Below are 14,459 nucleotides of genomic sequence, written 5' to 3' on the forward strand. Positions count from 1 at the left end.
AATTATTACATTCTGTCCTACTTTCTGCCATTACTTTTTAGGTCGGTAATATTGTTAGCGACTACTTGCACTCGTAATTTCAGTACTGTGCATTCTTAAATGATTTGCATGATTATATATTACTACACCACTTTATGTTGCAGATGGGTTGCAAAAAATCGCCATTTCTAGCTTAATACGAGATCAAAATGTACCTCTTAAATACCATACATATGCAATTCTACGCGTGTTTTTAACTTGAATGAGAGTGGGAAGTGTAGAAGATGAAATGATCGGTTAGCATTGAACTTTCTGAAATATAGCCGAGAACATTCGGCTCACCCGAATTTATCCCGAAGAGTTTGTTTTACTTAGACATTTTTGTATTTTAAAAATAAGTTGTTTACTTAGATACTCTATTCGATGTTTTCTAGTATGCCGATGGCTTATACAAAGTTCAAGATTAACGTAATTATGTTAATGTGCTTGTGTTGTGAGCGCCATCGTTTTTTTATCTGGGCATTTGCACGATTGAGAAACGTAACCCCATTAACATAAGGTCTATTAAATAGGTTAACACGGGTTGCATCCGGTGTAGACCGGTGGTTGTCGTTGTTTTTTTTTTTGTGTTCATTGTTATTCGTTTTACGTTTTTTTCCTGTAGATATGTGTAAAAATAGGAGATATAATTGCCAATGAAACACTTATCCACCAAAAGCTAAGCAACGAACAATTAAACTTCTACAGGTCTCCAACACGGTCTTCAATGATGGACAAAAACCCAAACCATAAAGCAAGCTATAAGGCCCTGGGAAAGTGGGCGGGAGAGTGGGTTAGTTACTAGAGCCAATTCACAGGAACAGGAAACATAGACGATCCACATAAACAATGTACAAAGTGTATAGGCAAAGAATAAAATTCAATTACATAGATAGACGACAAGAAATATTAGACAGCACTGACAAACAAAACAAAGCAAAACAAAATAAAATAAACAAACAAACAAAACAAAACAAACAAACAAACAAAAACAACAGAAAAAAATTTGAAGCACATGTAATATGTATGTTCAGTTCAGTTGTTCAACAAAATACAGAGAGTGACCAGTGCTCCTGTAGCCGGTATAAACATGTCATGCTCCTCTGGCACATTGCAAGTAAATAATTTAATCCGGTAATTGTCAAGTTCGGTGGGTTGCCAATGTGTTAAGACGTGAAATATAACTAAAGATACCTTGTCTTATCTTCTTCTGACGACCGTATAACGTATGCAGTGATAATATCAAGAGAGAATGAGCATAACCATGTCTTAGAAGCTTAAGTAGCGGTCTTTGAAAGAATTATGCACATTATGTAATATGTGATACACCTAAAGAAGGTTACGCATTTCTATTTTTGTAATTAAGTGGTTTTGTGGGTCTATATGACGAAATGTATAAACATTCATTCCAATCTTTCTGCTCTTAGGAGATAATTCACATTGAAAATTCAATAGTTTCTATTGTATTTCAGTGTCATCTACAGGATAATCTCCCTTATTTTTGAATTCAACAAGTACATTCTTTATAATTTCTATCTCCTGAGAGCATGAGTTATATGAAAAGCCACATGCTAATTTCTGTTAACTATAACATTTCAAACAAAATTTCAAAAACACAAATATGTAGGCTTTCCAACCATGAAACACATTTTCTTACCCAGAATGCTACTGAATTGACGGTATTTTCGCTCAAATTAATTATAATGATATCACGAAAACATGCACATGGACATTTCACCCTTGCGCTCGTGTCATTTATAGAACGGATATAACATCGCAAGAGTAAATCATGTGGAGTTTGACAATAAGAGGTTTGAACAGGTTTATCCGAAGGTTTTCGTGTACTCCTTGAAAAACGTGTTCACTTGCAGCATATTCCGAAATTTGCAGTATAAAGTGTTTTTGTATTTCAATAAGATTACGGTATGAAACATGACAAAGCTGTAAAATGGTCAATACGATAATCAATAGTGAAATCATCCTACGTTTTGTAAAATATAACTTTTTGATCTGACAAATCTAGTCAAAGAACAAACATGTCACATGCAAAATTGTCTTTGTTAGATGTTATATTGATCAACAACAAACAATTAAGTATGAGATCACTAATTTTTTTCTACTGGAATTAGTGACTGTCATATAATATGATTAGTACCGACATGTAGTTAACAATTCTATTCCATTCAGAAAACACAAAAAGTAAGTTATAGAATTTTTCGAAAGCTAGATGTAGATGCTTTAAATGAAGATATTGCAAATATAGATATACCAAAAGACCAAAATGCATGTATAAATGAACGTTATCAGAACTTTCAAAATGAATTGTCATTTTTTTTATAAACATGTACCAGTGAAAACCATGTATAGGAAACAAAATCAAGTACATTACATTAACAGGGAATTGCAGAAAGTAATATATGAAAAGAAGATGTATTACTCCAATTTTTTAATAAAAAAACCCCCAAAACATGGGAACAATATAAAATTAGAATTAGTAGAAGAAATCATGTCAACAAATTGAAACGAAAGTCAGTGTACTAGGCTGCAAGCAAAAAGATTTTTGGCAAACCAGGAAGTCATATTTCTCCAAAAAAGGTAAAAATTCAGAATCAAAAATTATTTTACAAGAAAATGACGATGTAATCTTAAAAAATGAAGATGTTGCAGAAGTTTTTAACAATTTTTCGGTGAATATTGCAAAAGTTAATAGAAAAGATTACAATTTTTGATAAAGAAAAACATCTTAGTTTGAAGAAAATTTAATATAGAAATTTTGAAGAAAAAAAAACTCTTTCAATTTTAAATCCACCAGTGAAGAAAAAGTAGCCAAAATAAAATTATAAATAAATTTGATGTAAAAAGGCTACAGGTGTTGAAAAAAAATTCTGTGAATTGATCATACATGTATGTTGTGACTCGTCAATTGTAAAACCAATTACTACTATCATAAATTTTTCAGTTGAATCTTATTCTTTTCCAGACAGGCTAAAGGAGTCACAGGTTTCCCCGATCTAGAAGAAGAGCAACCTTTCCTGAAAAAATAATTATGGAACTGTAAGCATTATCCCAACTCCTTCTAAAATTTTTGAAATTGTGCTGGCAGAGCAGCTTTCGGAATTTTTTTGTTTATATTTCTCTGTGCATTCAGGAAAGGAAATGGCAGTCAAACAACTCTACTTAAACTTTTGGAAGTCTGGAAACTTGCTTTGGAACAAAATAAATCTTATGGACCTATCAAAAGCGTTTGATTGCCACCCCACGATATTTTGATCTGTAAAACTCCTATGGCCTGTCTGGGGAAGCCTGTAATTTAATATTATCATACATGTATCTTTCTAGTAGAAAACAGCAAATAAAGAAATTTCATCAGAACTTCCTAATAATGGTTAAAAACGATAGCTTCGCGATTTAAAAAAAGTAAAATAAAAAAATCCTGAGCTCAAGTGCCTGTGATCTTATGTTGTATTGTTGTATTGCTACTACTAAGGGGTTAGTCCGAATTTCCTCTGACCCTGCAACCCTCCTCTTTTTTATTTGGATATATCAATATCCAAATAAAAAAGAGGAGAGTTGCAGGGTCAGAGGAAATTCGGATTACTAAGGGGTTTGACAACCCTGTCGTGTTTCGCACGGACGGTGAATTGTTGTATTGAATTTGCCGACTGGAAATAAAGCTTATTTGATTTGAAAATAGGTGGCGCCAAAAATACTTTTTCATTGCGGACGTCACTGAAAGCACAAAGCACCCAAGTCCGCATTTTACAGTGTGCCACCGGAGATTGACACATTCCCGTACCTCCACCGGGAGATGAATGAGAGAATCTGACAGATAAGAAGTCAGGTCGTTGGTGAAAATACACAATATTGGCAATTTTATTATTTTGTGCGTATTCAAAACGATGTGACATTTTATACACAACGGGTGCATGATGCTTCCTTAATCTGGAATAGACAACTGTTGAAAATGAGAGTGCTATCAAGGAATTTGTTTTCTTTTTTAATTGTAAATTAACCGGTGTCATTATGACTTTTTTGGATTTATTAAAAAAATGTGAGAAACAACGTTGTTATAATTCTGATCCATAGGAATGCTACTAGGTTTTCATTGTTGACGAGACAACGATCGGAGAATTTTGAATTTGAAATCAATTGATGAGCAATATGGCGGCCTCCAGCAATTTATTGTGTCTCGGAATTTATTTCGGTATATTTTTGTTTGAGAATGCCGACAGTCTTCTCACAAGCAAACTCCATGTACCTTACACATTAGTACCAGGTTCAGATGTAATACACATTTCATCATTAGGAAAGACTCCATATTTGGTGAAAGAAAATAATGACTCTGCCTTATTCTGTTTAAATTCGGAAGGAGAATTAAAAACAAATAGTGCCATTAATCACTTGCGTGGTAAAACAGTTGATTTAAGGATTAAATCAGATGAACTTAGTACTAACGAAGACCATCTTTATATATTCATTGATTCTAAGAAATTCTCATTTACACAACATAAGTATTTTGCAACCATAAAAGAAAATTCACCTCGCCATACAAAATTGGATATTTTAGGTGATCTCAATTTCATTTGTGATAGCCATGTTTCATTCAAAGTCATCACAGGGGATATAGGAAAATTTTATCTCCAGAAAATTAGAAATAATGCTGTATGTGGAGTAAAAATATTAAGTAACGGACCCTTGGACAGAGAGGATAAAGAATCATACACATTCTCTATACAGGCTAAATCAAAAGATGACAGATTAGCACAGGCCATAGTTTTTATACATGTTCAAGATGAAAATGATGAAATTCCAAAATTTGATCAGTCCATTTATTCCATTAATGCCAAATCTGATATTTCTATAGGATCCACCATTCTGACAGTTCATGCCACTGATAGGGATATTGGTTCTATTTCATACAGTATTGAAGGAACACATGATTTTACCATTAATTCTATGTCTGGTGAAATATTCCTTGTAAGCAATGTTTTTCCTGTCTCTGATCAGGTTTTTAAAGTTATAGCAACTGATCAAGGGGGACTTAAATCTTCATCAAAAGTTAATGTTAATATAATATCTGGTGATCTCAAATTTGAACCTCATCATCATTTGTCAAAAAGAGCTGTTAATCGCATTGAAAGAACTTTTGAAACCTATGAAAATGAAGGAAAGAATAAGCCACTGTTTTCTGTTGCATCCCAAATTCAGTCAGTTGCTGGTATTGAACAATATCAAATTGTACAGTCATCAGTAAATCTTTTCCAAGTTGACACCAGAGGAAATGTTTTTGTCAAAGAAGATGCAAATCTGGACTATGAAGAAATGGACCATAGATTGATATCCATGACATTTAACATCACAAATTCAAATATTCCAACAGGTAAGAAGAATGAAAAATCTGTCTTAAGTGTTAGAAAAAATTACAAGGGCACTACTGTCTAGTGTACACAAAATGTACATGTACATTTCTAATTCATGGTAGTTCATGTACATGTATGTGTACATTTTCATTAAAGTAGGATTGCAAGTTACACTACAAATAAATATCTGCAGGATATGATATTAAAGCTTGTTCTAAAGGATATTGAGCCATGTAGAAGACAACGGTCAACACTCAAGACTAACACATCAAACATGTACAAATGTACATGTACATTTTTGTACAGTAACTGTGCATGCACATGGAGAAAAAGGAAGCCATTTAAGTAATATTTGTTGAACCATACATTTGTACATGCACAGGTAAATCATGTCTGTACAAAATGTATATTCAGGACAATGTACATTCAAATTTTTAAAGCACAGAACCCTTCATGTAAACTACATGTAGTACATTTGTGCAGCTACAATGTCAATTGTGCTTTTTGGTACATGTACAATATAATGTTTATTGAACTTAAAAACATACAATTGATGGCATATAAAACAGGGATGAGTAGACTTCACATGACATTTAGGATATTGATTACTAACTTCAATGGGGCTAACTAAATATGAAACCTTTCAGAACATAACTGAGATAAAGGGGGGGTCTCAGCTTGACCTAGCTGGTATGTAAAGTTCTCAATGATAGGATCAGTTACAGATATTTGGGTGTCCTATGTTGCAGCAGTAGACCAGCTGGTCTATGTGTTATCAGGAATATTATAGTCTGGATTTCCCTTCATTTCACTTTAATGACATATTGCAGGTCAAATTGGAATGCATCAGATATTCCCATAAAGATATAATCTAGGGGTGGTGAAGATTTCAATATTACTCATTCAAATACTGAAACCAAATGAATGTCAGAAGAATTTGTTTTAATAGACATTTACAACTCTGTATATGTACAATACATGTGTATGAATAGTGCATATAACAGTTTACATGTACTGTACTTTAATGTAGACCTCATTGAGCATGCAAGCCAGTGCACACCTGGATGTGCCAGATCTAGAATTGTAATGTCATGACAGACTTGATGGATATTTTTTCTTGCATTATTATTGCAATGCATTGCATATAAACAAGGAATTATGAAACTTTTTAACATTGATTTTATATTTTAGAATACATGTACATGTAAATGTACAATTGCACATGTACATGTAACATAATTGAAAACCTGTTTCAGCACCAACACTGAGCTGGTACAAATTTAGATGCATCAAAGAAAATGTTTTTTGTAACCACACCTACAAAAAAAATGTACATTTTAGGATTCGTAATAGTTCCAGCTATAAAAGACAACTTTTTATGGATTTTTCCCAAGGTTTTTGTCTGATGTTTTCACACTTGTATTTAACAGTTCTTTGATGAACTTTGATGTATTGTCTGTCACAATGAAATCTTTTATTGATATGAAGCTTTGTTCTTTGACCAGTTTACTGTAATGTTTTGCTACCACATCATACATTGTACCTGTACATGTATGTTTGCTTAGTAGTTATACATGTGTGCTTACATTTTTACTGTATTTTATACCTGTACTGTTGTACTGAATATTTTCTGTTCATCTAAGGATAATATAAAATTAAATTGAAAAAGAATGATGCATGGACATTCAGATGTAAATGTATCAGACTGTACCGAACTGCTTGATTGAGATGAAAATGTATTAAGTATACATGTACAAAAAAAAAGTACATTTATATTGTACACATGTATTTTTTGGCGATGCATTTTGTGTATGGATGCCTTACCTTAGTGTGGTTTATTCTTACCTTGCATGGTACAAATGCATGTACATGTACAATGTAACTTCAATCAAAATCTTGGATTCAATATATGACATCACACAGAGTTAGTCATGTAGTCATTTAATTGTACATGTACTGGTGAATTAATCTTTATCTTGTTGTGTTCTTACATGTATATTAAAAAGTTAATGGGCATCTGTGCATCATAGAAAATCATTTTTTAGGAAGGTGCAGATGTTTCCAAGATGTTGAAATTTGTTTGAATATTTAATTGGCTATTTTAGTTCCATTCCATACTAATTTGAATAAATCATAAATCTGTGAACCTAAAATCCATTTGATACCGAAATTCTTTTTGCTTTGTGGTAGGGATTTCAGAGCCTGCTGGTCCTTTCCAGTGATCCATAGAGCCACGTAAATAGGGTCATCTGTGGGTCATGTCATTAAAAGTGGCTTTGTATGAAATTGACTTTATTTGTAGTTGCCTAAAGCTCACCCAGGCATCAGCTTGTTTTTATTTATGATGATAGCACCCTATAATCCAAACAGGGCTAATCCTGTTTACAACCAGAGTATGGGTTTTATTGAGAACCAAATTAAATAGGACTGGATGTACATGTACATGTACATGTATGGGTTATCTGGTAAATCATGTTTGGTTTCAGTCTAAAAAGAATGATTAAGATGTCAATTTCAAACAGCAAGGCCAAGAAAGTAATCTAATCAGTTTCTGATGTATGATTTCTCAAAATTTAATTGTAGGGCTAGAGATCAATAATAACAATTTTACTGGACAATGTCAGTTTCTATAGGCATCAGCTGGTAGCATAGAGGTCATATGTTAGAAATAGAGTTGCCAGTTTATATTACATACAATGTACATCTATGTGTACATAAAAGGAAATATCATTTACTACATGTACTTGTAATTTGTAATTTACTTTGTAAATGGAAACCATTACCTATACACTGGTACATGTACATGTAAGATCCCTTTTTAGACCCCAACCTCATATTCTACATTGTGTAACCTCAAAGATATCCAGGGGACTATGTTATTTATGTCAGTGCGGTGTTAAATTTCACACTGGTTTTGACATATTAATTACAGTTATTGGGCAGTTTGCTTTCTCACCAATTTAATAGTGAACTGACTTCTCTTTATACCACTGAGGGCTATTCAGATAAGGTATTAAGTTGTGTTGTGAACTTTGAAACAAAATTTATCAGACATTAACATTGGAAATTACAATGACTTTACATCAGGGCTTAAAAGATTCGTCAGAAATTACTTGTACAGTGTATCAGTATGTGAAAGGGGTGGACTGCTTTAAGGATGTGTATAAAATGATAATACTTGTACTTTTGTACATTGCAGGAGTACATGTAATTGCTCTACTGTATGTTAATTTTTGGAATAAGAATATATTTAGATTGGTACACAGAACATCTACCACAGTATTTGTCTTTGGAATTCAAATTCTATCAATTTTGACAAAGAAATTTTATTTATGACATTTACATTGTACATTTGAAGTAATACTTATCTTCTAATACAGGTACATTTAATATCATTTTTGTTGAATTTTACTGCATGAGAATAAATATATGAATCATGATCACATCAGATGTCATAGTATTCTAGAAATGAAACCTGTTAAATGTTATCATCACTTTCTCTTTGTTCTTCATTGATTTTCATCTTTATTAAAAACTCCATGGACTTTGAATAATTAATTAATTCTGTCTTTATTAAATTGTTAAAATGAATGCTTACATTTATAAACTGTCAATCTGAGAAACCCAAATGTTATGTTAATTAAGTGTTTAATTGTATTGAAGTTGTTGTATGCTATCGTGGCTATGTCAGAATTAAGAAACAGACTTCAGAATTGTCCCGAGAAATCATCAATGAAGAGAATCTTCATCTGAAGTAAATTATGTCCCAATGTGCATATAATTTAGAAATTTTATTCTGTGATGGCCCATTACAGTCCTATAGTACATTTATTCAATATGATTGTATAAGGTTTTTGTAAATTTTAGATTGTTGATGAAAAAATCAATTATTGTGGCAAAATTATGTCGTTGGTAACTTTTAATGTAAAAAGTACATGTATACATGTTAAGGTCTTGTTACTCCTACTTAATGAATAACTACATACATGTATGTACATGTAGATTGAATTGCAGTAGCGTTAACAATGTAAAGGAATAATCAAGGGAACCATTATTCTAGCAGACAAAGGCCAGATTTCGAAAAACAGATGCACCCAACAGAGAACATAAAATAACTAAAATCGTACATACAAAGTAACAAAAGTAAATGAGCAACTTGGACTCCATTAAAAACTGGGAGCATGGACCAGGTGCATTGGTAGGGTAAGATTCGTCTAGAAACACTCACAGAGTTGCTCACAAAAACTCAAGTCCGGGACAGACAAAAGAGGAATGGAAAACCTAGACAAGTTGAACAAATCAGTTTTCATTGTGCAGATGGATACACCATAACATAAATATGATTTAGAACAATTATTTTAAGTACATTGTACGTGTACATGCACATGGGTGACGCAACAAAACATGATTCATTTAGGAAATGAATTTTGTTCTGTTCTGGCTTAAATATAAATAAGTACAAATGTCATGATAAGTCACTAGGTAAATATTTTTAGGTTTGTCACCAGGAGTAATACATGTCTGTTTCATTAGTTTTATCAGTTCTTGAAGTTCCTTTTATTTGTATTTATCTGGTCTTGGAATGCTGGTCCAAGTGTTTTATGTAAATGTCACAATTTGATGGTCTATATATTACATTTAAATGTAGTACAATAACATATTTTACATAATCATAAAATGTAATAATTATATGAATAAGTATCCTATTATATAAGACAAGATGGCTTTAAATGGGTTGAATATATATAATGGGGTTTTACTGCATGTTAAAAATTAAAGTGGTGTCTGAGAGGTTAAATCACTGGGCTAATCTGTATCTCAGGGCCCACTTCCTTTATATACAGTATTCAAATTCCAATTTTTATTAATCCAATCATGGTCCCTCTGGGGGCATTTACATTCAAAATTAATTTCCATCAGATGACATACATGTAATATGACATTACACAATTATACAATATAGAAACATACATATAACATGTTATATGGTATTCATGTAGCACAGTAGATTTATCTTTTGTGTATTTATAGTCTAGGCAATATGAGATGTGTTTTAAGTTGTGAGAATGAAGTTAAAGTTTTTCTAACATTAAAATTGTCTAGTGACAAGGGGCAGAACAGTGTTAGAAACTTAATTTTTGGCCAACATAGACCCACCATAATTTTATGTAGACCGCACTGTAGATTTCAAAGGAAATTGAGCCAATTTCTTCATAGACCCGCTTGATTTTACATAGACTCATAGACATAGTCCATAGGTCTACTGCTAATTTCTTTCAGTGGCAGAATTCTAGCTGTCTTGGATATTCATTATTGTTTTCTTTTTTCTTGTTCCCTGTGCAGGTCCGGGTGTTAAAAGAATAGGCCCGCAGCAGCGCTAAGCTTGTCATAAAAGGCGACTAAATAGTGCTCAGATCTCTAGCCGGGGGCTAGGGCGCTCTGCCCACAGAGCAACTGGAAAGTGTGCCCCAGGTGGTGGAATGAGGTACCCCTGGCGTGTTACATGCTGGGGTTGTCAGGCTTCAATACGAAAAACCTGACCACAAACCATAGTGGTGCACCGTGTTGGGAAAGATGCCACGTTCTTTGCACGTTAAAGAACCCTACTATGGTATTCTCCCGGAGTAGGAACCATAGGGCTCCGCCACAGGAGGCTAAATTGCCCGACCATACCCACCTATCCCTATTTCCAGTGGCAATCAAAATTTGTCGACCCCATTGTCCTTGTGTCCCATCCCTTTTTCATTTCATCATCAATTTCATGTTCATCATCTGAATATAGCTGAAATATTGCTGCTCGGACGTTAAACCCCAACAAATAAACAAACAAACTTGTTTTATTAAGGGACTTGAGAGACTGTCAGTCCACAATGGACACCAATGAGTGGTATTAAGTCAAGGATATACATGTACATGATTCATTAGAATTATTGCTTTCCACCTTGTGTCCTATGTCCACCGAAAAGACCTATTCATATAATCATAATATAAAACAAAACATTTTGAAATAGGAGGAGGGAACAAAGGTCCTCAGTGGACAACGAGGGGTGGTGCTATAGGATATGCATGATTCATTTGAATGATTGCATTCCTCCTCAGATGAAGGTATATGGTGGTATGGGTATAAGAATAAAAGGTGATAAGACATTCTGCTGGAATAGGTACCATTCTCCAGCTTGCAAATATATGAACATGTGGGGAAAAATGAACATAATTACATACATGTATGTTAAGTCAATAAATATAAGGAGAAAAGGTATGATGTTTATTTCAAAGAGACAACAACCCCACTGGGCTGAAAATGTCAGCCCAAGGCCACCCATTGGTCTTCAGTGAACAACAAGGAAACCCCCATACCACTGAACAGGCTGCAGCTGGCCCCAAACCACAATTATACACAGGTTTGATAAAGTTTACATTACAAATTATATGGAAAGTCAAGAACATCCTTTTCCTATCATCTGCTGTAATTATTTTCATATTTGTAAAATAAATGCATGTTGAATATTGTTATTATATGTCCTAGTGTTTCATAATCAAGGGAACACTCCGTATACATGTACATGTATATATGGGATTAGGTCTCTTTTTTTCTGACAAAATATATGAAAAAGCAAAATATTGGAAATGGTTGGGGCTATATACATGTAGCTTGTCCAGCTATATACTTGTACAGTTTTTGAACTACATCTAAAATATTTTATAGGATATTTCAACACATGATGAAGGTGTGCAGGGCCAAAGGATTTTGATTTTCCTGAAATATTACGGAAATTGGTGACAGTTACACTAAATCATTTTCATAAAAAAATACAGCTGTATGGCTTGTCCGACTATCTCCTCATACAGTTTTTGAACTACATCTAAAATATTTTTACTGGATATTTCTACACATGATGAATGTATGCAGAATCAAAGGGTTTTGATAGTTGGACTTCAGGATTTGTTATTGGGGTATTAACTTTTTTTATGTGTGTGTCAGTCCGTCCATCGATCCTCTTTTTCTCATCACAACTAGACAACTATATGGCTAGGATACAATATGTAGATGTGCATATATTTAGGAAATTCTGATCCCCAAATTTTTTGAGTTACGGTACTGGTACAGTTTGTCATTGCAAGTCTTGGAAGGATTGAGCTGAACCAACAGACCATGAGTATCACAAGTCTTGGAAGGATATCTGAATCTGCAAACCATGTCTTCTTACAAAAATAAACATGTTCTTAATTTGGCAAATCTAACGAGGGAGGGCATCATTAGTGTCTTACAGACACAATTGAATCTCTAAAAAAAAAATCCCTACTAACAAATGATGTGGGGCTGCTGTGACAAACAGGGTTTCTTGTTCTTTATATATTGACTTCAATTTTAGATTACAAGAACAAGGCAATTACACATGTTTTCTATATGCAGCATGCTTCACTTTCTCTGTACATAGCCTGTAATTTACAGCATGCCATGTGTGGAATACTGAATTTCTTGATCTTTATTGATTGATTTCCTTGAAACATTGATGACAGACTATAATTAGACATGGAAAGGAGACATCCATTTCCAATGCCAATAAGGAAATCGTATTTTAAGACTATTGATTGTGTGTGAGGTTGTCAGTTGCAATACATGGCTTCATCAGTACTTTTGTTTGGCTTCAGAATTGTGGAAACAAAATAAATGGGCTATGTATCTTGTAGACTGTCTCGGATCTCTTTGGGCAACAAGCCAAAAATCTTTGTCCAAGGTATTAATGATGATAATTATATTGTCTATTGATTTTATATTAAGCCATCAATTAGCAGAGGAATATCTAAATGTGTCCAGGGTTAATTTCAGGTTGTTTGGTTGGAAGACATGTAAAATTGTTCAGTGACTGTCTTCTTGGAAATGGCTGGAACTCTGATATAAAAGGTTTTGTAAATGGATAATGTTCAGTAGCCTTTTTCCCTAAATTTTCACACAACTAAGAAAGATTATAAATTCATGTATAAATAAAACCTTGAAAACTGTGTGTTAGGCTGAGTACATGTATTGAATATATATTTATGTGAGTTTAAATGAGTTTAAACAGAAAACTGAAAAATTATAGGAAATGATAGAGATATACCAATTTGCAGACTAGTCTTAAACTTTTGATTGACACTTTTCAAGCTTCTTCCCTCAATTTTTACCAATTTATTAGATTGTTTTATAATGCACAAATGTGCTTTTGAGTTAGCACCTCTCTAGAGCATGAGAAGATACTCTGATTTTTTTCTTTTTTTCCTAAGTGATAAAACAGCTGCTAGTGTGCATTGGTAGATATTTTTGGTTTTGAAGATGAGCTGATTGTAGTTATCTTACAACAAAAAAAATCATGGTTGTGAATGCATCTGAAATTTTAATTCATTTTAACAAGGTTTTAAATGTTCAGGCAAACATTATTTCATTTAATTGTGGTGTCTGATCTGAAAATAGAAAGTGATGTTTGGAAAACATTTTTGGTTCTGTGTTCTATGAGTACATGTAATAGTAAGGAAGACAGTATAACTCAACATTGTACATACATGTATTCCTGTTCAAATGCTGAATGCACATGTACATGTATATATTATTCATTCACAGGCAGGTGAATGTTCTTGTATACCAATTATTTATACATGTATATTTTATTTATTCACAGACTTGTGAATATTCTTTTATACCAATTATTTGTACATGTATATTTGATTTATTCACAGACTTGTGAATATTCTTTTATACCAATTATTTGTACATGTATATATTCATTCACAGACTGGTGAATATTCATGTATACCAATTATTTGCACATGTATGTGTATTATTAATACCTTTTTATACTCTTAATAACCATGCTTACAGACAATGTACAATGCATATATTCTTCACTCTAAGCTACAATTGCTATCAAGAATTTTCTTCCTATCATGAAGTACACCATCAATCATTTTGGTGAGTTCCAACTGCAAGGTAAATGCCTACTGTGATTTTCTGAGTGTGAGATGACCGTAGCCCTAGCTCTGTGCTAATATTGATTCAGTCAGGCCTAAGTAAATTAGCTAGTTATAACTGCTAGGAGCTGCACA

At 33.1% G+C, this 14,459-nt stretch overlaps 1 protein-coding gene across 2 annotated transcripts in view; it reads left to right on the forward strand.

Moving 5' to 3' along the window:
- The first annotated feature begins 3,796 nt into the window (after positions 1-3,796).
- The window catches only part of LOC148618100 (neural-cadherin-like), a 68,277-nt gene continuing 57,614 nt past the window's right edge, over positions 3,797-14,459 (forward strand). For both annotated transcript variants that reach the window (XM_088585966.1, XM_088585967.1), the window contains exon 1: positions 3,797-5,398. In XM_088585966.1, coding sequence (XP_088442092.1) covers positions 4,171-5,398 — 1,228 coding nt within the window. In that variant the 5' untranslated portion in view covers positions 3,797-4,170. The remainder of the gene's footprint in view (positions 5,399-14,459) is intronic.

This window comes from Perna viridis, chromosome 5 (assembly GCF_037379345.1).
Source record: "Perna viridis isolate PV_CMFRI_1.1 ecotype Kerala chromosome 5, ASM3737934v1, whole genome shotgun sequence".
Taxonomy (NCBI): Eukaryota; Metazoa; Mollusca; class Bivalvia; order Mytilida; family Mytilidae; genus Perna; species Perna viridis.